This window comes from Rhinopithecus roxellana, chromosome 9 (assembly GCF_007565055.1).
Source record: "Rhinopithecus roxellana isolate Shanxi Qingling chromosome 9, ASM756505v1, whole genome shotgun sequence".
In the NCBI taxonomy this organism is placed as follows: Eukaryota; Metazoa; Chordata; class Mammalia; order Primates; family Cercopithecidae; genus Rhinopithecus; species Rhinopithecus roxellana.
The window spans coordinates 67,966,763-67,990,845 of record NC_044557.1 but is presented as its reverse complement, the minus strand read 5'-3'; the positions used below and the strand labels follow the sequence as shown (position 1 = coordinate 67,990,845).

The following is a 24,083-nucleotide window of genomic DNA, read 5'->3' as shown; positions in this document are numbered from 1 at the left end:
CAACATAACAATTGGTAATTTTTGTCCTTATTCTAAAATTCTTGCTTTTGTCATTTCCAAAAACATATTTTACAGTATCATATTAATTATATAAACATTTCTAGTTATAGATGTAAACACTTTAATACAAAATTTTTGTTTCTTTTACTATAATTAGGATATAACACCAAACTTTCATTGGTAATCTTTTAGAAACACTGATAATGTGCATAATGATGATGGATCTTACTTGAAAAAAATTACAAAATTTACTTAATCGCATCAGAAGTAATATAAACTTCAGACCATCTGAATCTCAATTTTTCATTTTTATGTTTCTATTAAAATATAACTTTTAGAAAATGAAAAAAATGTTAGGAATAATGCTGTGGAGTCATATGTATACTTGTATATCTTACAAAATTAATGCTTTGATTCTAATCAACCACCATTCAGTCAAATATCTCAATTTGATGGCAAGTGAAGCAAATAATAGCAACTAACTTCACTGACTGAAATGAATTGGTTTTTCTCTTCTAAACAGAGTGAAAGTTATTTGAATTCAAAAATCATGGGGTGTATCTTATTCCACGCATTTTTTCCATAATTACAGTGAATTACACATAGCTGCAATTCAGTTAATAAACTAATTAGTCCTATGTTTGAATCTGAAAATTAAATGTATAGCTCTGATTGACTTATATCCTTAAGTAAATATTTAAAAACTTTCTTGGCTTAACAAACATTAATAATAATTAATTAATTACACTAGCTACAATGATTATTGATATCTTAAAGCTTGCCAGGCATTTTACTAAATGTTTGTATGTTTGTTTATTTAATCATATTACAACAATTCAATTATCCTCATTGAATAGATAAGAAATCTAAAGCTAAGAGAAGTTTATTTGTTCATTTTCATGTAACTAGTAACTCCTGTATTTGGAATTGAAGCCAAGACTTCCTAATCTTTATTCTAACACTATAATAGGCATCTCTGGATTAAAAAATTGTTTTTAAGACAAAGGGTCTCACTATTTTGCTCAGGCTGGACTTGAAACCCTAGGCTCAAGCAATCCTCCTGCCTTAGCCTTCCAAGTAGCTGGGACTTTAGGCACATCTCACTGTCCCTGGAAATGGGTCAAATCTGATTTTAAATTCCACCATCGTCACCATCTTGTGACCATGGGGAAGTTAAACACCTCTCTAAGCCTATTTCTCATCTATTGTGAGTGTTAACTAGGATAACAGATATAAAATGCTCAGGTGAGTGCAAGCACATGGATGCCACCCAATAAATGTTCTTGCAAGATCTGGTCATTTAAACCTATGTGGCACCTTGCTTCCCACTCCCACTCTCTCATGTTCCTGCTTTTGCCATGTGACATGTGTACTCTCCCTTCACCTTTGACTATAATTGTAAGCTTCCTGAGGCCTCTCCAGAAGCCAAGCAGATGTTGGCACCATGCTTCCTTTAAAGCTTGCAAAACTATGAGCTGATTAAACCTCTTTTCTTTATAAATTATCCAGTCTCAGGTATTTCTTTAAAGAAATGAAAGAAAGACCTAATACATAGCCCACTTCTACCTACATCCAAAGTTTTCTAATATCTCTTATATTCTACAGGACAATTTTTATAGGAATGGCTTAGCTCTAAAACATTTACTTTATTTAGAGAGAGACAGAGTCTCACTCTGTTGCCCAGGCTGGAGTGCAGTGGTGTGATCACAGCCCACTCTAACCTCAAACTCCTGGGCTTAAGCAGTCCTCCTGCCTCAGCCTTCTCAGTAGCTAGGACTCCAGGCATGTGCTGCTATGTCCAGCTATTTTAAAATTTTTTGGGCTGAGCGCAGTGGCTCATGCCTGTAATCCTAGCACGTTGGGAGGCCAAGGTGGGTGGATCACGAGGTCAAGAGATCAAGATAATCCTGGCCAACATGGTGAAATCCCATCTCTACTAAGAATACAAAATAAATAAATAAATAAATAAATAGCTGGGCGTGGTGGTATACGCCTATAGTCACAGCTACTCGGGAGGCTGAGGCAGGAGAATCACTTGAATCCAGGAGGCAGAGGTTGCAGTGAGCCGAGATCGCACCACTGCACTCCAGACTTGGCCACAGAGCAAGACTCTATCTCAAAAAAACAAAAAACAAAAAACAAAAAAAAAGTTTGGTAGAGACAGGACTTCACTATGTTGTCTAGGTCGGTCTCAAACTCCTGGTCCAAAGCAGTATTCCCACCTGGGCCTTTCAAAGTGCTGTAATTACAGGCATGAACCATGACACCCAGCATATTCTTTTTTCATTTCAGGTTTTAATTGGGTATACTAGATGCACAAAAACCAAACAAAGCTCTATTTAATGTATTTACCAAATAATTTCCTGGTATTTTACAGTAAAATATAAATCAACATTTGTATTTAATTTCCCAGGATAATTATTTTTGTTTTTAGAATTCAAACAGTACTCTCTTAAGTGCACATATGCACATACACACACATACACACATTTTACAGCATTTATACAAAATTATATATATACATATGTAATATACATATTACATTTCCCAAGTTATCATTTTGAGTAATTATAGAAAACTATCACTTTAATAAAATATAAACACAGATTTAGACTTAAAGAATAAACTGTATAGTTAAAATGAGTTTGACCACTGTATTTCAGATTCAGGGAGATTCTAATAAGGTTACTTTTAATGTCTTCCAAATTTATATGTACACAAGTATTACTGTGGAATTATGGCAACTTCTTAAATAATAGTGGGAAAATGAAATGTTTCAGATAATGAGTGCAAATCTTCACAAATTATTGAAAATGGAAAAATACACTACTAAATTGGTACAGGTTGAAAGTTATCCTTTGCTTTTCTGGCAAACCTATAAGAGTATAGAGCCAAAATATCATACATTTTATTACATACCTTCAAGCCAAGCATTGCTCCTGAATCTCGAGGTACACTTCCATCTTTTAGACGCTTATTTAATAAAATGCGACCAATTAAACGATCTCCATCTTTAGATGGTTGCCAGGTTACAGGGTGCTGACATTTTGCATCAACAAACAAAATAAATAAATACAAAATAAATAAATGATTTTGTCAATTTATGACAAATAGTCTCTGATTGTATGACCTCTCTAAACTTCAGAATTCCAGTGTCATGATTACACAAACCAGCTTTCATTTCAAAGCACTGCTCATAAGGGTGTACTATATTATGCTTATAACCTCAGTATAATCTCAAAGTCTTTTTCAAAATCCAATTACTTCCAATTCTTACAGTTCTCTAACACAATAATGAATAGCTCTACAAAATCTGAGAAATTTTGAAAATGCGTGCAACTAATTATCTACATACTGAAAAATAAAAATTCACAGGTAGAAAAGATACACTGAAATTCTATGCAAGTGAATTCATTTAAAAATGAAAATTTCCTCTTCAAACACATTTGGAAGATTTTGAAAGACTGTATTACAGTAGCAATTAAAAAGTCAAATCATACTAAAACATTAAATTTGACCCTATGATGAGGGCTTTTTTGAAGAGGTTTCTAGATTAAAATAATGAAGTGTACATAAGCCCCAATAAATTCCCAACTGAATCTGCATGGGAGAGAAACAGGCTTCATTTACAGGTGGGAATAGATTACATTTCTCACTTCTCAGAAGTTCTTTCATGATTCTTTCAGGTTTTTGATCTATTTAGTAAATTACCTTTACTAGATAATTCAATGATATCCATTGTTAAATAACCTTGAAAACATTAGTAGTTTCTTTGTTTCTCAGGGCTGAACCAAGGCCTCTGTAAATAATGACACTATTCTATTATGAATGATACACTCAATAGGAAAGTAAATGATTTGTGTAATCATAGTTTCATAGTTATCAAAAAGTAACAGGCATATCTTCATGCAAAATTTAGCAGGCAAAATGCAAGTTCCAGTCAATCACATCTATATGGTAAAAAGATTTCAAAAGTCCCACTATCCTAAAAGCAAACATAATAAATATCAAAGCAGATGGCAAGGGCTCTAATACTAATTAATACTACATTAAAATGCTATGACAATAAAACAAAAGACCAAAATGACAGTGAAAGGGAAAAAAGAAAAACAACTTTTTCTGTGCAAACAGACCCAATTATCTCCCTTTTGTCTGGGATTCAAACTATTAATAATTTAATTTTCATCCCAAGGAAAACATATGCAAGCAATCAAATAAGCCAATCCAAAAATTATTTCTTATTTGTGGTTTTTAATAACACTACAAAGTTCTCTCATGCAACAAAAGACAAAACATTCCTTTGTTCCTAAGATTTATTTTTATATACTTATTTTTTGGTATGCCGTCAAACAATAAAAACAGCAAACTAAGCAAGAGGTTTTTTTGGTTTGTTGTTTGTTTAGTTTGGTTTTGTTTTTCTTTTCTGCACCTTAAGAAATGCTACAGTGACCCTTGAGATGCCCTGTCCTTTTATTATGTTCTGTTTTAATGAGTGACAGAGAGCAAACGAAGACCAAATGAGCAGGTTAAAAGGCAGGCTCCACAATCTCAGTACCTTATCACTATGGCTATGCTCCTCGTTAAGGGTTGTGCTACTACACGTATCTACCCCAGAGTCCTTAATCTGAGGTTCAGACCATTCCAAATCCTCTTCCAAAGAGTGGCCACCAAAGTACATCATTTTCTTTTGTCTTTCAGACTTGGTGTTAGAGTCCGACAAAACTGCCTGCTCACTAGTTTTTCTTTTTCCCTTTTGACTGTCCCCTACAGGTATGGGATAAAAAAAAAAAAAAAAGAAAGAAAGAAACAAAAAAGAAACATGCAAAGGTGTAAATAAAAAAGGAAAAGTGAAATGATAACGAAAATTAAATAGTAAGGCTCCACATGTCTCACCAAAGACATTGGGGATGCCTCACTGCTATGCCAAGACGTATGATCCAACCAGTTGTAATCCATGTCTCCTGTGAGAGTCAGACAAAAGAGCGCAGTAAAGGAGATGGTGAAAAAAGGGACAGACAGAGACATTATAAACATTTTAAACTGTGTGATCCTGTCTGGTCTCGAGAACTTTGTCTGTATAAATATATATATATATATATATATATATATATATATATGCCAAAAGAAAGCTAATATTTAAAACGTGTAAAATTTATAAAAAGTATAATATAAGGTTTATATCTCTAGACAGACCCTACAGAACAAAAATCCTGCAAAAAGAGAAATAATAATAAACGGAAATAGAAACAAAAAAAAGTATATGCTGAAAAAGACTATCAGCTATGTCTGTTATTCATGCTATTTTTTTTACTCCCATGTTGGTCTAAAGACATGAGTTTGTTCTCCAAAGATTAAGGGACATTTAAAACATTTACATTGGTTTGCCAATAACCCGTATTTTAAAAAGTCAAATAATTAAATGCCACTTCTGAAATGCAGTATGATATTCTTCATCATGCTAAAACCTCCTAAGAAATTTGGGTGGTTAAAAAAATTGTTGTCACAAAATAGTAACTTGCATGAAAATTATAAAACAGATTCATTCAATATTACTAAAAATAAACTTTACTTAAACATCATGAATCACTTAATATTTTGATATAATTTTTCAACTTTTTTCAGAAATCACATTCTTATAAAAAGTAAACTAAAACAATTTTGTCAGGGCAGAGCAAGATGGCCGAATAGGAACAGCTCCAGTCCCCAACTCCCGGCACGAGCAACACAGAAGACCGCTGATTTCTGCATTTTCAACTGAAGTACTGAGGTCATCTCACTGGGGAGTGCCGGACAATTGGTGCTGGTCAGCTGCAGCAGCCCGAACAGCAAGAGCTGAAGCAGGGCGAGGCACTGCCTCACCTGGGAAGCGCAAGGGGGAAGGGAATCCCTTTTCCTAGCCAGGCAAACTTAGACACACAACACCTGGAAAATCAGGTAATTCCCACCCCGATACTGCGCTATAAGCAAACGGGCACACCAGGAGATTATACCCCACACCTGGCCGGGAAGGTCCCACGGCCACGGAGCCTCCCTCATTGCTAGCACAGCAGTCTGCAATCTAACTGCAAGGCAGCAGCGAGGCTAGGGGAGGGGCGCCCGCCATTGCTGAGGCTTAAGTAGGTAAACAAAGCCACTGGGAAGCTCGAACTGGGTGGAGCTCACAGCAGCTCAAGGAAACCTGCCTGTCTCTGTAGACCTCTGGGGACAGGGCACAGCTAAAAAACAACAGGGGAAGCAGCAGAGGCTTGTGCAGACCTGAACGACTCTGTCTGACAGCTTTGAAGAGAGCAGTGGATCTCCCAACACGGAGGTTGAGGTCTGAGAAGGGACAGACTGCCTGCTCAAGTGGGTCCCTGACCCCTGAGTAGCCTAACTGGGAGACATCCCCGACTAAGGGCAGTCTGACACCCCACACCTCACAGGGTGGAATACACCCCTGAGAGGAAGCTTCCAAAGTAAGAATCAGACAGGTACACTCGCTGTTCAGCAATATTCTATCTTCTGCAACCTCTGCTGCTGATACCCAGGCAAACAGGGTCTGGAGTGGACCTCAAGCAATCTCCAACAGACCTACAGCTGGGGGTCCTGACAATTAGAAGGAAAACTATTAAACAGGAAGAACACCTATACCAAAACCCCATCAGTACGTCACCATCATCAAAGACCAGAGGCAGATAAAACCAGAAAGATGGGGAAGAAGCAGGACAGAAAAGCTGGAAATTCAAAAAATAAGAGCGCATCTCCCCCTGCAAAGGAGCGCAGCTCATCGCCAGCAACGGATCAAAGCTGGTCAGAGAATGACTTTGACGAGATGAGAGAAGAAGGCTTCAGTCGATCAAACTTCTCAGAGCTAAAGGAGGAATTATGTACCCAGTGCAAAGAAACTAAAAATCTTGAAAAAAGAGTTGAAGAATTGATAGCTAGAATAATTAATGCAGAGAAGGTCATAAATGAAATGACAGAGATGAAAACCATGACACGAGAAATACGTGACAAATCCACAAGCTTCAGTAACCGACTCGATCAACTGGAAGAAAGAGTATCAGCGATTGAGGATCAAATGAATGAAATGAAGTGAGAAGAGAAACCAAAAGAAAAAAGAAGAAAAAGAAATGAACAAAGCCTGCAAGAAGTATGGGATTATGTAAAAAGACCAAATCTACGTCTGATTGGGGTGCCTGAGAGTGAGGGGGAAAATGGAACCAAGTTGGAAAACACTCTTCAGGATATCATCCAGGAGAACTTCCCCAACCTAGTAGGGCAGACCAACATTCAAATTCAGGAAATACAGAGAACACCACAAAGATACTCCTCGAGAAGAGCAACTCCAAGACACATAATCGCCAGATTCACCAAAGTTGAAATGAAGGAAAAAATCTTAAGGGCAGCCAGAGAGAAAGGTCGGGTTACCCACAAAGGGAAGCCCATCAGACTAACAGCAGACCTCTCGGCAGAAACTCTACAAGCCAGAAGCGAGTGGGGGCCAATATTCAACATTCGTAAAGAAAAGAATTTTAAACCCAGAATTTCATATCCAGCCAAACTAAGTTTCATCAGTGAAGGAGAAATAAAATCCTTTACAGATAAGCAAATGCTTAGAGATTTTGTCACCACCAGGCCTGCCTTACAAGAGACCCTGAAGGAAGCCCTAAACATGGAAAGGAACAACTGGTACCAGCCATTGCAAAAACATGCCAAAATGTAAAGACCATCGAGGCTAGGAAGAAACTGCATCAACTAACCAGCAAAATAACCAGTTAATATCATAATGGCAGGAACAAGTTCACACATAACAATATTAACCTTAAATGTTAATGGACTAAATGCTCCAATTAAAAGACATAGACTGGCAAACTGGATAAAGAGTCAAGACCCATCAGTCTGCTGTATTCAGGAAACCCATCTCACATGCAGAGACATACATAGGCTCAAAATAAAGGGATGGAGGAAGATCTACCAAGCAAATGGAGAACAAAAAAAAGCAGGGGTTACAATCCTAGTCTCTGATAAAATAGACTTTAAACCATCAAAGATCAAAAGAGACAAAGAAGGCCATTACATAATGGTAAAGGGATCAATTCAACAGGAAGAGCTAACTATCCTAAATATATATGCACCCAATACAGGAGCACCCAAATTCATAAAGCAAGTCCTTAGAGACTTACAAAGAGACTTAGACTCCCATACAATAATAATGGGAGACTTCAACACTCCGCTGTCAACATTAGACAGATCAACAAGACAGAAAGTTAACAAGGATATCCAGGAATTGAACTCATCTCTGCACCAAGCGGATCTAATAGACATCTATAGAACTCTCCACCCCAAATCAACAGAATATGCATTCTTCTCAGCACCACATCGCACTTATTCCAAAATTCACCACATAATTGGAAGTAAAGCACTCCTTAGCAAATGTAAAAGAACAGAAATTATAACAAACTGTCTCTCAGACCACAGAGCAATCAAACTAGAACTCAGGACTAAGAAACTCAATCAAAACCGCTCAACTACAAGGAAACAGAACAACCTGCTCCTGAATGACTACTGGGTACATAACGAAATGAAGGCAGAAATAAAGATGTTCTTTGAAACCAATGAGAACAAAGATACAACATACCAGAATCTCTGGGACACATTTAAAGTAGTGTGTAGAGGGAAATTTATAGCACTAAATGCCCACAAGAGAAAGCTGGAAAGATCTAAAATTGACACTCTAACATCACAATTAAAAGAACTGGAGAAGCAAGAGCAAACACATTCAAAAGCTAGCAGAAGGCAAGAAATAACTAAGATCAGAGCAGAACTGAAGGAGATAGAGACACAAAAACCCTCCAAAAAATCAATGAATCCAGGAGTTGGTTTTTTGAAAAAATCAACAAAATTGACAGACCGCTAGCAAGACTAATAAAGAAGAAAAGAGAGAAGAATCAAATAGACGCAATAAAAAATGATAAAGGGGATATCACCACCGACCCCACAGAAATACAAACTACCATCAGAGAATACTATAAACACCTCTACGCAAATCAACTAGAAAATCTAGAAGAAATGGATAATTTCCTGGACACTTACACTCTTCCAAGACTAAACCAGGAAGAAGTTGAATCCCTGAATAGACCAATAGCAGGCTCTGAAATTGAGGCAATAATTAATAGCCTACCAACCAAAAAAAGTCCAGGACCAGATGGATTCACAGCTGAATTCTACCAGAGGTACAAAGAGGAGCTGGTAGCATTCCTTCTGAAACTATTCCAATCAATTGAAAAAGAGGGAATCCTCCCTAACGCATTTTATGAGGCCAACAGCATCCTGGTACCAAAGCCTGGCAGAGACAGAACAACAAAAGAAAATTTTAGAACAATATCCCTGATGAACATCGATGCAAAAATCCTCAATAAAATACTGGCAAACTGGATTCAGCAGCACATCAAAAAGCTTATCCACCATGATCAAGTGGGCTTCATCCCTGGGATGCAAGGCTGGTTCAACATTCGCAAATCAATAAACGTAATCCAGCACATAAACAGAACCAAAGACAAGAACCACATGATTATCTCAATAGATGCAGAAAAGGCTTTTGACAAAATTCAACAGCCCTTCATGCTAAAAACGCTCAATAAATTCGGTATTGATGGAACGTACCTCAAACTAATAAGAGCTATTTATGACAAACCCACAACCAATATCATACTGAATGGGCAAAAACTGGAAAAATTCCCTTTGAAAACTGGCACAAGACAGGGATGCCCTCTCTCACCACTCCTATTCAACATAGTGTTGCAAGTTCTGGCTAGGGCAATCAGGCAAGAGAAAGAAATCAAGGGTATTCAGTTAGGAAAAGAAGAAGTCAAATTGTCCCTGTTTGCAGATGACATGATTGTATATTTAGAAAACCCCATTGTCTCAGCCCAAAATCTCCTTAAGCTGATAAGCAACTTCAGCAAAGTCTCAGGATACAAAATTAATGTGCAAAAATCACAAGCATTCTTATACACCAGTAACAGACAAACGGAGAGCCAAATCATGAATGAACTTCCATTCACAATTGCTTCAAAGAGAATAAAATACCTAGGAATACAACTTACAAGGGATGTCAAGGACCTCTTCAAGGAGAACTACAAACCACTGCTCAGTGAAATCAAAGAGGACACAAACAAATGGAAGAACATACCATGCTCATGGATAGGAAGAATCAATATCGTGAAAATGGCCATACTGCCCAAGGTTATTTATAGATTCAATGCCATCCCCATCAAGCTACCAATGAGTTTCTTCACAGAATTGGAAAAAACTGCTTTAAAGTTCATATGGAACCAAAAAAGAGCCCGCATTGCCAAGACAATCCTAAGTCAAAAGCACAAAGCTGACAGCGTCACGCTACCTGACTTCAAACTATACTACAAGGCTACAGTAACCAAAACAGCATGGTACTGGTACCAAAACAGAGATATAGACCAATGGAACTGAACAGAGTCCTCAGAAATAATACCACACATCTACAGCCATCTGATCTTTGACAAACCTGAGAGAAACAAGAAATGGGGAAAGGATTCCCTATTTAATAAATGGTGCTGGGAAAATTGGCTAGCCATAAGTAGAAAGCTGAAACTGGATCCTTTCCTTACCCCTTATACGAAGATTAATTCAAGATGGATTAGAGACTTAAATGTTAGACCTAATACCATAAAAACCCTAGAAGAAAATCTAGGTAGTACCATTCAGGACATAGGCATGGGCAAGGACTTCATGTCTAAAACACCAAAAGCAACGGCAGCAAAAGCCAAAATTGACAAATGGGATCTAATTAAACTAAAGAGCTTTTGCACAGCAAAAGAAACTACCATCAGAGTGAACAGGCAACCTACAGAATGGGAGAAAATTTTTGCAACCTACTCATCTGACAAAGGGCTAATATCCAGAATCTACAAAGAACTCAAACAAATATACAAGAAAAAAACAAACAACCCCATCAAAAAGTGGGGAAAGGATATGAACAGACATTTCTCAAAAGAAGACATTCATACAGCCAACAGACACATGAAAAAATGCTCATCATCACTCGCCATCAGAGAAATGCAAATCAAAACCACAATGAGATACCATCTCACACCAGTTAGAATGGCAATCATTAAGAAGTCAGGAAACAACAGGTGTTGGAGAGGATGTGGAGAAATAGGAACACTTTTACACTGTTGGTGGGATTGTAAACTAGTTCAACCATTATGGAAAACAGTATGGCAATTCCTCAAGGATCTAGAACTAGATGTACCATATGACCCAGCCATCCCACTACTGGGTATATACCCAAAGGATTATAAATTATTCTACTACAAAGACACATGCACACGTATGTTTATTGCGGCACTATTCACAATAGCAAAGACTTGGAATCAACCCAAATGTCCATCTGTGACAGACTGGATTAAGAAAATGTGGCACATATACACCATGGAATACTATGCAGCCATAAAAAACGATGAGTCTGCGTCCTTTGTAGGGACATGGATGCAGCTGGAAACCATCATTCTTAGCAAACTATCACAAGAACAGAAAACCAAACACCGCATGTTCTCATTCATAGGTGGGAACTGAACAATGAGATCACCTGGACTCGGGAAGGGGAACATCACACATCGGGGCCTATCATGGGGAGGGGGGAGGGGGAGGGATTGCATTGGGAGTTGTACCTGATATAAATGACAAGTTGATGGGTGCTGATGAGTTGATGGTGCAGCACACCAACATGGCACAAGTATACATATGTAACAAACCTGCATGTTATGCACATGTACCCTAGAACTTAAAGTATAATAAAAAAAAAAAAAATTTTGTCAGATAATTTATGTTACTGGCAACTAAGAATGTATATCCACTATTTCCAAACTTATATGCTTATTTGCTCAGTATTTCAAAATATAAAATATTTGTTATCTTTAATATCTTTTTAGTCTATATATGCACATACATCTTTTAAAATTCTATTTATAATTTTATTTTCTAAAAATACATACTGAACACCTTCCATTTGCTATGTATTGTGCTAAGCTCTACTGTAAAGGGTAAAACAATGAAATATGCTTACCACAGAGTGGGGATAGAGAAACAGAACAAATCATCAGTGTCATATAGGAAAATACAAGACACTATGAAAGAGTACAATAAGATCTAATTTAGACTTTGGGGTCAGCAAACACCCCTAAAGTAATAATTTTTTTTTTTTTTTTTTTTTTTTTTGAGACAGAGTCTCGCTGTGTCGCCCAGGCTGGAGTGCAGTGGCACGATCTCGGCTCACTGCAAATTCCGTCTCCCGGGTTTATGCCATTCTCCTGCCTCAGCCTCCCGAGTAGCTGGGACTACAGGCGCCCGCCACCTTGCCCGGCTAGTTTTTTGTATTTTTTTAGTAGAGACGGGGTTTCACCGTGTTCGCCAGGATGGTCTCGATCTCCTGACCTCGTGATCCGCCCGTCTCGGCCTCCCAAAGTGCTGGGATTATAGGCTTGAGCCACCGCACCCGGCCAGTAATAATGTTTAAGATGAGAACTGAAAGATGTGACATGGTGCTGTAAAAGAACTGAAGGAACACAATGGTTTCTGAACCAAAAAGAATGAAGAAGAATAGGTACTAAGTGAAACTGGTAAGGCAGCACAGAACAACTTAGATAAGTCTTTTATTTCATATTAAAGATTTTAAATTTCAACCATTGAGGGATTTTAAGTGTAATGGTGACATAATCTGATTAACATTTTTAAATGATGAATATAAGTACTACATAGAGACTAGGCTGTATGACACCAAAAGTTAAAAGACATTTACAATAACCCTTGGAAAAGGTAATTATGGCTTGAATAAAGATAATAGCAATAGACATGGTAAGAAAAAAGGGACTGAGATGTTTTTGAGGTAGAAATAACAGTGTTAAGAAAGACTAAAGAGTCAAGGTCAACTCCCCAGTTTCTGGCATTAATAACTGAATGGAAGAAAAAATTTATGAGATGGAGAAGATTGGAGGAAGAGCACTTTTTGTTAGGGAAGGGTAAGAGGGAATCTATTTCATAAAATATATGACACCATTGACTATAGGATTCATAACTTCCAGGATATAAAAATGTTCTTCTTGGAATTTATTAAATATGGTGGTTGAATTTTGATATATTATTTGAATCTAGTGGACATACAAGAAGGAAACTGGCTAGGGTGTAATAAAACTTAAAGTTTTGGTTGGACATGGTGGCTCATGCCTGTAATCGCAGCACTTTGGGAGGCTGAGGTGGATGGATCATGAGGTCAAGAGATGGAGATCATCCTGGCCAACGTGGTGAAGTCCCATCTCTATTAAAAATACAAAAAATTAGCTGGGTGTGGTGATGCACACCTGTAGTCCAACCTACTCAGGAGGCTGAGGCAGGAGGATTGCTTGAAACCTGGAGGCGAAGGTTGCAGTGAGCTGAGATCACACCACTGCACTCCAGCCTGGAGACAGAGCAAGACTGTCTCAAAAAAACAAACAAACAAACAAAAAACTTAAAGTTTTGATCTGGAGACATAAATTGGCAATTATTAACATACAGACAGGAGTAAGTGAGATCATTTAGGGATAGAGGGTAAAATAAGGTATGAAGAGAACCCAAACTGAATTCTGACATTTAGGGTTTGATTTGAGAAAAAAAAAAAAAAGAAAGAGAGAAGATTCAAAAACAGCATGCAGAGAAAAAAAGGAAGGAAGGAGGGAGATAGAGGGAGGTCTCCAAATCAAATAGAGTTGCCTAAAACAAAGAAGAAATAAACTATCCTGAATGATTTTTACATATCAAATAAGATGAGGAGGTTAAAAATATGCATTGGATTTGGCAACCATGAAGATTAGAAAAGATGTCAGGAAGAACAATTGGATAGAATGATGAAAATTAAAATCAGGTTGAAGAAACCAAAAAACAAAGGGAAGTGAAAAGTAGAAAAAGTTGTGTGTAAATGAATGGTTCTCAAATTGCAGTTCTCAAAATAGCATCATCGGCAACACCTGGGAACATGTTAGAAATGTAAATTCTGGGTGCCACCCTAGACTTAATGAATCAGAAAGTGTTAGTGGGCCTAGCAATCTGTATTTTAACAAGCCTTCCAGATGATTATGGTCAGATGTTTGAGAATTACTGGAGACAATTCTTTTAGGAAACTCATTTATGAAAGAGAATAGGCTTTATTATCTAACACACACAATATGCAATTTGTAGAAAGAACCCCATTCTTTAACCTATGGGCCAGAGAAGTGCTTCCCAAGCTTTTTCATAATTACAATATTAGTAAAACACACTGGAGTATATGGAGATGACCAGTACATGGGATACTTATGCCCATGCCTGGATGGCTACCCAAAAAGCTAAGGGTATCTGTGTCTCAGAAAACCTGTAGCCCTTTCAAAATACAGTATTGTCCCACAACAAAGCATTGACAAATCTGTGCATTAGAGAAAAAACAGTATGAAGCCTGTAAATAAAAATTCTTAACTGGTTTATGTGACAGTAAGAAAATTCAACTCAAAATTTCTCTTCTCCCTCTGTGCTTGGAACCTACCAAAAAGGCAGAAATGTAAATTCTTTTGTCCTGAAAATAAAAAACATAAGCTGTTTAACCATTTGAAACTAAAGTTAAAACCTCTGATTGACAAAAAAAATTGTCCTATATTCTGCGCGCAGTGGCTCACGCCTGTAATCCCAGGATTTTGTGAGGCCGAGGCGGGTGGATCACCTGAGGTCAGGAGTTTGAGACCAGCCTGGCCAACATGATGAAACTCCATCTCTAATAAAAATACAAAAACTAGCTGGGCATGGTGCATTGTAGCTCCCAGTCCCAGTTACTTGGAAGGCTGAGGCAAGAGAATCATTTGAACCTGGAAGGCGGAGGTTGCAGTGAGCTGAGACAGTGCCATTGCACTCTAGCCTGGCCAACAACAAAGCGAGACTTCATCTCCAAAAACAAAAACAAAAACAAAAGCAAAACAAAACAAAAAACTGTCATGTATAAGTACTAAATAAACACTTGTTGAATGAGTAAAATTAATGTCCCTGTAAGAATAAGATAATTAATGGTAAACCATATAGAAAATAGTCCTAAAAACTATTAAGACTATTATTATAGACCTAATACTACTTATCACTGGATATTCTTATTTTTTGCAGCTTAATAGTATAGAACTAAGATAATAAAATATCTTTTTTTAGTAACAGTACAAAAATGTATTAGTGTGCTTTCCAGTTCTATAACAAGAACTAGAAAGCACATAAAGAACCAAATGGAAATTTTAGAACTGAAAAATAACTGAAATACAAAATGCAAAATACAAAAATAACTGAAATACAAAAAGCAACCACAGAATGGAGAGGACAGAGGAATGACTCAGTGAACTTGAAGACGGAACAATAAAAATTACCCAATCTGAAAAACAGACAGAAAATAGAATAAAGAAAAAAAAAAAAGAAGAAAAGAAAACGAACAGAGCCTCAAGGGCCAAGAAACTATAGCAAAAAGTCTAACACTCATATCATTGTAAGTCCAGGAGAATGGGTTAAAAAAGAAAAAAGTATTCAAAGAAATAAAGACAGAAAATTTCCCAAATTTGGCCAAAGATATAAGCCTATAGATTCAAGAAACTATGTAAAACCCTAAACAAACAATACCCAAAGATATCTGTTACAAGATACACCATAATCAAACTAAAACTAACAACGAAATATCTTAAAAGCAGCAAGAAAAAGCAATACCTTACCTAAAAGGGAAAAACAATTCAAATGATAGCGGACCTCTCATCAGAAACCTGAGAGGCCAGAAGGAAGTGGCACAATATTTTTCAATTGCTAAAATAAGAGAAATGTCAACCTGAATTCTAAATATGATGAAATTATCTCTCAGAAATGAATGAGAAATACATTCTCAGGCAAAAGAAAACAAAGAGATTCTGTCACCAGCAGATCTACCCTAAAAAAATAACTAACGGAAGTTCTTGAAGCAAAAGAGAAACAAAGAAGAAGGAACCTGAAAGTATCAAGCAGGAATAAAGAACATACTAAGCAAAAATATGGGTTTTCTTTCTCCTCTTGAGTTTTCTAAACTATGTTTTTGATATTTAAAGGCAGAACATACATTGTCTGATGTGGTTTTCAACATATATAAAGAAAATATTTAAGACAAGTCCATTATGAGGTAAGGGAGAAAATAAAGGAATTTAAGTGACTTAAGGTTTCTACATTCCAGTCTAGTTAAACTCAACACCAATACAATGTGATACATTGTGTACATGTAATATATTACCTAAAGCAACCACACAAAAAACCTACAAAAAGAAATACACTTAAACACTCTAGGTCAATCAAAACACAATTCACAAAGCGTTTCAAATTTTAAAAAAAGTTCAAATAACCCGTAGGAAGGCAAGGAAAAGAAAACAACAAAATTAACAATAGAAGGAACAAACAGAAAACAAAAAAGAAAATGACAAACTATAAATGAGCTGTAGACCAATACTCCTCATGATTATAAACATAGAAATCCTTAACAAAATATTAGCAAAGAGAATTCAGTGATATATACAAAGAATTATACACTATGACCAAATGAGGTTTACTCCTGGAATGCAAGACTGGTCAAATATTTGAAAATCAATGTGATCCACATATTAAAAAGTTAAAGAAAAAAAATTACCTGATCTTATCCATTCAGTGCTGATGCAGGAAAAGCATTCATGATTTTTAAAAACTCTAAAAAATAACCGAGGAGAACTGGCTCAAGCTAACATAGAACAACAATAAAAATCCAACATCTAAGATCATACTTAATGATAAAAGGCTGAATGCTTTATATAAACAGAAATTTCACCAAAGAAGATATCTTCATTTATAACAGCCAAAAAGTGGAAACAACCGAAATATCCACTAATAACTGTAGCATATCTATGGAATACTACTTAGAAATACAAAGGAAAAAACTATACACACAACATGGATAGACCTCAAGGGCATTATATGAATTGGGAAAAAAACTCAAAATGTCACATACTGTATAATTTCATTCATATATCATTCTCTAAATGATAAAAATGTAGACATAAAGAACAAATTAGTGGTTGGCAGATGTCAGGGATGGTAGAGAGGGACTAAGATGTCATTAGAAAGTGGAAGTGTAATAACAATCTTTGCTGTAATACAGTAGTTCTTCACTGTTATAGAAGTGGTGGTTATATGAATCCATATATGTGATAAGATGTCCTAGAACTATAAAAACATTGTTCCAGTATTAGTTTCTTAATTATAGCTATGCAAGATACAACCTCTGAGGAAACTGGGTGAAGCATATATAGGATCTCACTGAACTATCTTTCCAACTTCCTACAAATCTATAAATACTTCAAAGTAAAAATCTTAAAATAATGTTTTGCTGCCTTCATAGACTGTCACCACTCCGTCACAACAGGTGTTCAAAGAAAAGGCTAGAGTATTACTTGTCAGCACGATATAGAGAGAAGGTCAATGTTTCAGATAGGAAGTTACACAAAAAGCACACTAAATCCTGTCTAACTCTGGTATTCAGTTATTCTATTAGCACAAGTTAAACATACTTAAATATAAGGACCTGACAAAAAAAAATTTAAAAATTTGAACCTTTGACTAAAATTTCCCCTTCACTTACCTCTATTGTAAAATACAAACTAACCTAATTATGTGTGTATGTGTGTTCTATACACAGAGAAAAAATGTTCATATATTCTATTTACAACATTTTTTCATACACTCATTACATTAAGACAACAGTTTATTAACTGTTTTATATCATTGCTTTTCATTTTTGGGTTAATACTTAAAAATTAAATCACATAGTACATAAAGGCATTCTTCAACAACTTCAACAACTTCATCATGATTATAAAGTAATAGCATGTTGTAACAGAAAGAGTTTTATAGTTGAAGCTAGAAAAGCTATACTAAAATACTGACTTCACTTCTTATCAATTTTATGACTTGTGCAAGTCATAGGCCTCATTTTCTCATCTGTTTTGAAAAAAATTAGTTGTGATATCTAACAGATTGCTGAGAGTTTTAAATAAGATAGTAATGGAAGCTCTTTGCAAAGTGTAGTCATACCAAGTTCATGATATCATCATCATTTTTTAAAAAATATTAACTTTCATTCTAATTAGGTAGGGAACATTTAACTACGACCCTTTTATGTTTTTGTTGTTGTTGTTGTTTTTTTTTTTTTTTTTTTTTTTTTTTTGCTCTTCTTGGTATTCTGTCCTCCTTTTCAACTTGTCAGGTTATATATGTGGGCATTTCCCAATGTGTATTCCATGGAATACTGGTTCTGCAAAATGTTAAAGGGCACTGAGTAATTTAAAAGTTCTCTAATCAAATAACTTTGGAAAACTTTGGTTTAAGTACAATTAAATAGATTTCTTGAGTGTAGGACTTTTTTCAAATAATAATGACACCATGCTTCACTAAGAGGATTATATAATATATTGTTTCCACAAACTTAATTGAAACACAGAAGCTTTCTCAGAGGACAAGTGTCCCAGGAACTGTATTTTGAGATATAATGCTGAAACCTTCCTGGAGGGTCATTTCCCCTCATAAGATAGTCACTAAAACTGAGAATAAGTCTTAAGTCTTTCCCACTCCAAAGAAAATGTTCTAGTAAAGTATTAAAGTAACACAAAGTCCAACTCAAAAAGGTTTTATATAGGGTATATTATGCAAGACAATGGTTTGCAAGCTACATTCCATGGAGTTGCTTCAGAGACAACTGTTGGACACTGTGCAGAGGACTGATTGTAAGATGGTAGCCCATAATGCCCACCTCATGGTATTCATGTCTTTGTGGGACCTGTGACTTGCTCATAAACAAGGTAGGGGGATGGCAAGGTAATGGGATCTTACTCCCATGACACTGTTAAGTTTCATAAGACTTTGCCTTGCTAGTCGACTTGTTTTAGATACTCTCTTTGCTGGTTTAATGAAGTAAGAAGCCATGATGTAAAGTCCATGTTACAAAGGAACTTCAGGCAGCCTTTAGGAACCGTGGATACCTTCTACGAGCTGCTAACAGACTTTAGGAGATGTGGGGGAGCTGATGGCAGCTTCTTGTCAAAAGGAAATAAATTCTGCCAACAATCTTATTAAACTTGGAATCAGATTCTTCCCTGCATCAAGTGTCCAGAGAGAAATGCAGTGCAGATGACAACTTGATTGTAGCTGCAAGAAACCTAGCTTAGCCATGCTAAGACTCCTAACCAACAGAAACTGTGAGATAATAAACATGTGTTGTTGCTTTAAGCCGCTAAGTGTCTGGTAATTTGCTCTTAATTCATTGCCAGCTCTGAAAGCAGCAGATTTTAGAATATGAATCAAACCAAAATGTCAGTAGATCTAGAGGCCCCATGTGCTTAGACCAAGTCTTAAGTTCCAATACAAAAGCATGGCTGGATAAAGTACAGTAGAATTTGAAATAGGATGATAAACATTATCCATAATTAGCTTATTTTTTAAAATCTTGCTCTTTTGGTATTACCAACATATTCTTATTTAATAACATGTAATTGATGAAATGATTGTATATATGGCATCTATTAGAATTTATCTTAATAATTACACAATTTGAAACTGTTCTAGTTCCACAGGTATAAATAGGAGCTTAAGAAATTAACATTCTAGAAAGATAGACAGGTAAAATACATAATTTAAATATGTATATAGATTTTCTTGGAAGCATATAGTCTCATTTCCTGCAACTAGTGGGCATAAACAGCTAAGTATCAAGCTCAAATGTTAATTATAAAAGTACGTGCTCTAAAGAAAGTAAAATTCTCAATGTCAGCAAGTTTGCTATACTAAGGGCAGACTCCTGATAGCAGGGAAACCTGAGGCATGAGATGGGAACATCTTAGCTCCATGTACTTGAAATTCCTAAAACTAGATCCCCTGAATCCTCTGAATCTGAGGATTCAGATGCCCCTCCATTTGCTAAAGAAATAAGAAACACACTGCGGAGGCAGACACCAGCATCATTGAGAATACCAGTGTTGGCTTTCCTCTGACTGACAGGGCTGACAGTAAGAGATACTGTTACTTACCTGGGGTCCCCAAAAACAATCAGATAAAGAGGAGCCCGAAATAGAGGCCAGCTGACAGCTATTAGCAATCAAATACATAGTGAGTGCCATTATTATAATGAGTGTCAAGGCAGGAGTGTAGCCACAGAGTATTGACACACAAAGCTAAGGAGAAGATCATTGAGCACAGCATCCCTAGGGGCAAGACAGATGGGCAACCAATGAGGATATGCCCAATCTATATAATCAAAACAAACAATTATGGATGATCAGGAGGCTAAAGGAAACCACCCCAATAAAAAGACAAAACTCCTTGCATAGTTTCTGGATCTAAACCAGTTTTCAGACGTGGAATCCTGTGACTGAAAGAAAGGATGAGTTGCCTGGAGGAAGAACTCTAACATCACAGAAAGTGAATTCAGCTATTTTCTCAGGTAACAGTAAACACAGGAAAGGAAATAACCCACACATTTTGAGAACCATTGGACACAATGAACCTAGTTGACAGTGACATTGAAAATCCCAGTGTCATCATAACCCCACTTTTAAATTAGAGGTATATAGAAAATAAGTAATAAATTGAGTCCTGGCCCAGGTCTGGCCCATGGTGGGCTCAATAATTCCACAGATGCCATTTAGTGGTAATTACAGCAGTCTCCAAATGGACATACTTGGTATTCAGAATAACCTCTACATTAGTTCCTTGGCCTGTGGAATTAAGAACTACGATAAATGGCCTTGCCAACATGATGAAACCTTGTCTCTACTAAAAATATAAAAATTAACTGGGCGTGGTGGTGGGAACCTGTAATCCGAGCTACTTGGGAGGCTGAGGCAGAAGAATCACTTGAACCCGGGAGGTGGAGGTTGTAGTGAGCTGAGATTACACCATTGCACTCCAATCTGGGAGACAAGAGTGAGACTCCATCTCAAACAAACAAAAAGAACTACCATAATGGGGAAAGTCCAGCCTCAGCCTATGAAAATTCCATCTCCCACTGGTGAAAATTACACATAAAAAAAGGACACAAAGGTGATGGCCCACATTATATTCCTTTTTCAATTCACCAGTCTGCCCCCCTAAAAAAAACAGGTGCATTGATACATCCTGAAAAATGACAGTGGACTACTATAAACTCAATCAAGTAGTAGCCCCATCTCAGGTTAACTTGCCAGATGTTGCATCTTCCCTAAATAATTAATACCACCCCAAGTACAAGATATGCAGACACTGAATCGGTAAATGTGCTTTTTTCCATTCCTATCAAGAACGACCAGAACTACTCATATACACCTGGGATGGAAAAAAGTTCTTTCTAGGGTTATGCTAATTCTGTTGCCTTCTACCATAATACAGTCCAAAAAGACTGAGACCATAGGGACATTCCACAGAACATCATATTGATTCACTACATGGTGAGAAAGTAGTAATTATATTTGAAGTCTTCTTTAGTCATATACTCTTTAGACGGTAGGAGGTAAATCCTATAAAGATTCAGGGGCCTATAACACCAGAGAAATTTTTAGAGACCTAGTGGTCATGGGAATGGTCAGATCATCCCCTCTGAGACAAAGGATAAATTATTACCTCTTGTACTTACCACCAATGAGAAGGAAGTACACTGTGTGGTAGGTTATCTATTTGGATTCTGAAGGTAGCATATTCCACACTATGGAATATTGCTTGGACTCAATTGCCAAGAATCACAGAAGGCTTCCAGCTCAAAATGGAACACAAAGCAAGAAGATGCTTTAGATAAAGTCCAATCCTGTCACTTGGGCCACATGATGTAACAGACTGTATGGTATTAGATGCATCTATGGTGGGAAAAGAAGCCATATACAACTTATGGCAAGTCTCACTAGGACAATCACAATGTACACACTTCTTTCTAGAACAAGGCCATGTAGTCTGCAGTGGAAACCCATATACTACTTGGAAAACAGTTCTTGGTACGCTCCTAGCCCTGGCGGAGGGCAAAGATCTAGTCATAAATCATCAATGACCAAACAGCTAGAAGTGCCCATTATAAGCTAGCATCTGCTAGGTCTGCAAACTGAAAGGCTGGACAAGCCAAACAATGATTCATTATAAGACAGAAGTAGTGATCCATGTTTGCGCAGCAGTAGGGTCAGAGGGTATGAGTAAAACGCCTATGAAGGTAACCCAGACTTCCATGCCATCTAGTAATATTGTGTTGTCATCTCTCCCTCAGCTCACATCTATGGCGACACAAGGGGCCACTTATGGCTACCTGACAAAGGAGGACAAACATCATGCCTGGTTCACTGATGGGATAGCTCAGCATGTGTATAAAAGCCAAAAGTAGACTGGTGCTGTACCACAGCCCTATTCAAGAGTGGCCCTGAAAGAAAGCAATGAAGAAAATAGGGCAGGGCTTCAGATGGCCATCCACTCTGTGTAGAAAAAGAAGGTGCCATGAAGTAAGAATACATACAAACACATAGGCAGGGCAAATGGCTTGGCAAATTAATAGGTCAACAAGGAAAAAAAATTGACAAGATTGAAGAAAAGGATGTCTGGAGAAGTGGTTTTTGAAAATATCCATGGGAATAAGGGGGAAAAAAAAGATGTATGTATCATGCTTTAAAGCCCTTTGGGTAACTGGGCTCTTTGGATGGTCCTTGAACAAACCATGTCTTCAGTATTCATGCCCTTCTGTAGCTCCCTCTCCATGTATTTTCTGTGACTTTTCTTTAATACCAAATAGAATATGGTAGGAATGATGCCACATGAGTTCAAAGCTAGGACAGAATACGTGGTGTCTCAGAATTATAGCTCTGTGAGCCCTGAGCCACCATATAAGAAGTCCTGCTAACTGGAAACTGCTATGTTAGGGAGACCAAAAGTAGGTGCACTGGTTCAGAATCCCATCTAACCATCCCTGCTAAGGTACCAGATGTGCAAAAGAAGTCATCTTGGACACTCTAGATGAGCTCATACCACCAACTAAATTCCACCAGTGTTAACTTTTTATAGCATCATATGAAGAAGAAAAACTACACAGTTGAACCTTGCCTGAATTCCAGACTCACAAAATCATGCAAAAGGTGGTATTTCTAGGTAGTAGCACAAAGTGTTAACTACTTCTCTTCACAAAAATCAAGTATAAGTCTTGAAAAATTGGTCACAACAATTGCATGGCTGTGGAAACCAAACAAAAGCAGATACCAAATTGAGAAAAACTTCTAGAGCTTCAGATAATAACAACAGATATATGTTACCTTCTTACCTAGGGTTGCTTCCATAACTTTCTTCTACCAGAGTACATACATGGAAGGGGTCTACTGAAAGGATCAATAAATCTATCAGTGTGATGATGGCTGGGAAAACCAGCAGCTTTTTTGCTACCAGAAGACATAAACTTGATTTGGAGTGGAGCTGAAAACCCAAGGTTTTTTCAGCTAAAAGAGGCAAACCCAGTAAGAAACAGAAAACCAGCAATTTTTTCTAGCCTAATGTTGTGGTTCAACAAAGGGTGAAACAGATCAGTCTGAAATTTAACAGGAAGACCATGGAAATAAGATACCCTCAGAAAAGCTAAATACACTCTCCACATATATCAGGCTAAGAAATTATACCACTTCTTAGTCACAGGGGAGATCCTGAGAGAGCATAGTAGAAAGTAAAACCCAAGAGTTACTTGAGAACTGGCTGAACTTTAAATGTGTCCATATACCACACAAAGATTAAATGGCATAAGGTGGAGGCTTTCAAATTCAAGATATTTGAGTACAACTTCTGCCCCAATCTTTGGCTAACAATTTGGATCATGACCCAAAGAGTAGAGACTTCAGAGGGACACATACCACAGGGAGGCAAATTCTACATTTTAAGTCCAAGAAAGTTACTGAAAAAGGGAAAAGAAAAAAGAAATATAATCCTCAGGAAAATCTGTAAGAATCCAGAGTTATTACATGATCATCATTTAAAATGCCCAATTTTCAACCAAAAATTATAAG

The 24,083-nt window shown here is 36.9% G+C and overlaps 1 protein-coding gene across 34 annotated transcripts in view; it reads right to left on the bottom strand.

Annotated features, from left to right (window-relative positions):
• RIMS2 (regulating synaptic membrane exocytosis 2) overlaps positions 1-24,083 on the bottom strand; it is a 792,768-nt gene that overhangs the window by 350,636 nt on the left and 418,049 nt on the right. For 24 of the 34 annotated variants that reach the window (XM_030937587.1, XM_030937589.1, XM_030937588.1 and 21 more), the window contains 2 exons: positions 4,894-4,961; positions 2,920-3,039 (listed from right to left, as the gene is read on the bottom strand). In XM_030937587.1, the coding sequence (XP_030793447.1) occupies positions 2,920-3,039; positions 4,894-4,961 (188 nt within the window). Of the gene's footprint in view, positions 1-2,919; positions 3,040-4,555; positions 4,765-4,893; positions 4,962-24,083 lie in introns of all 34 variants that reach the window. The other 10 variants (XM_030937577.1, XM_030937584.1, XM_030937582.1 and 7 more) reach the window with 1 other exon arrangement.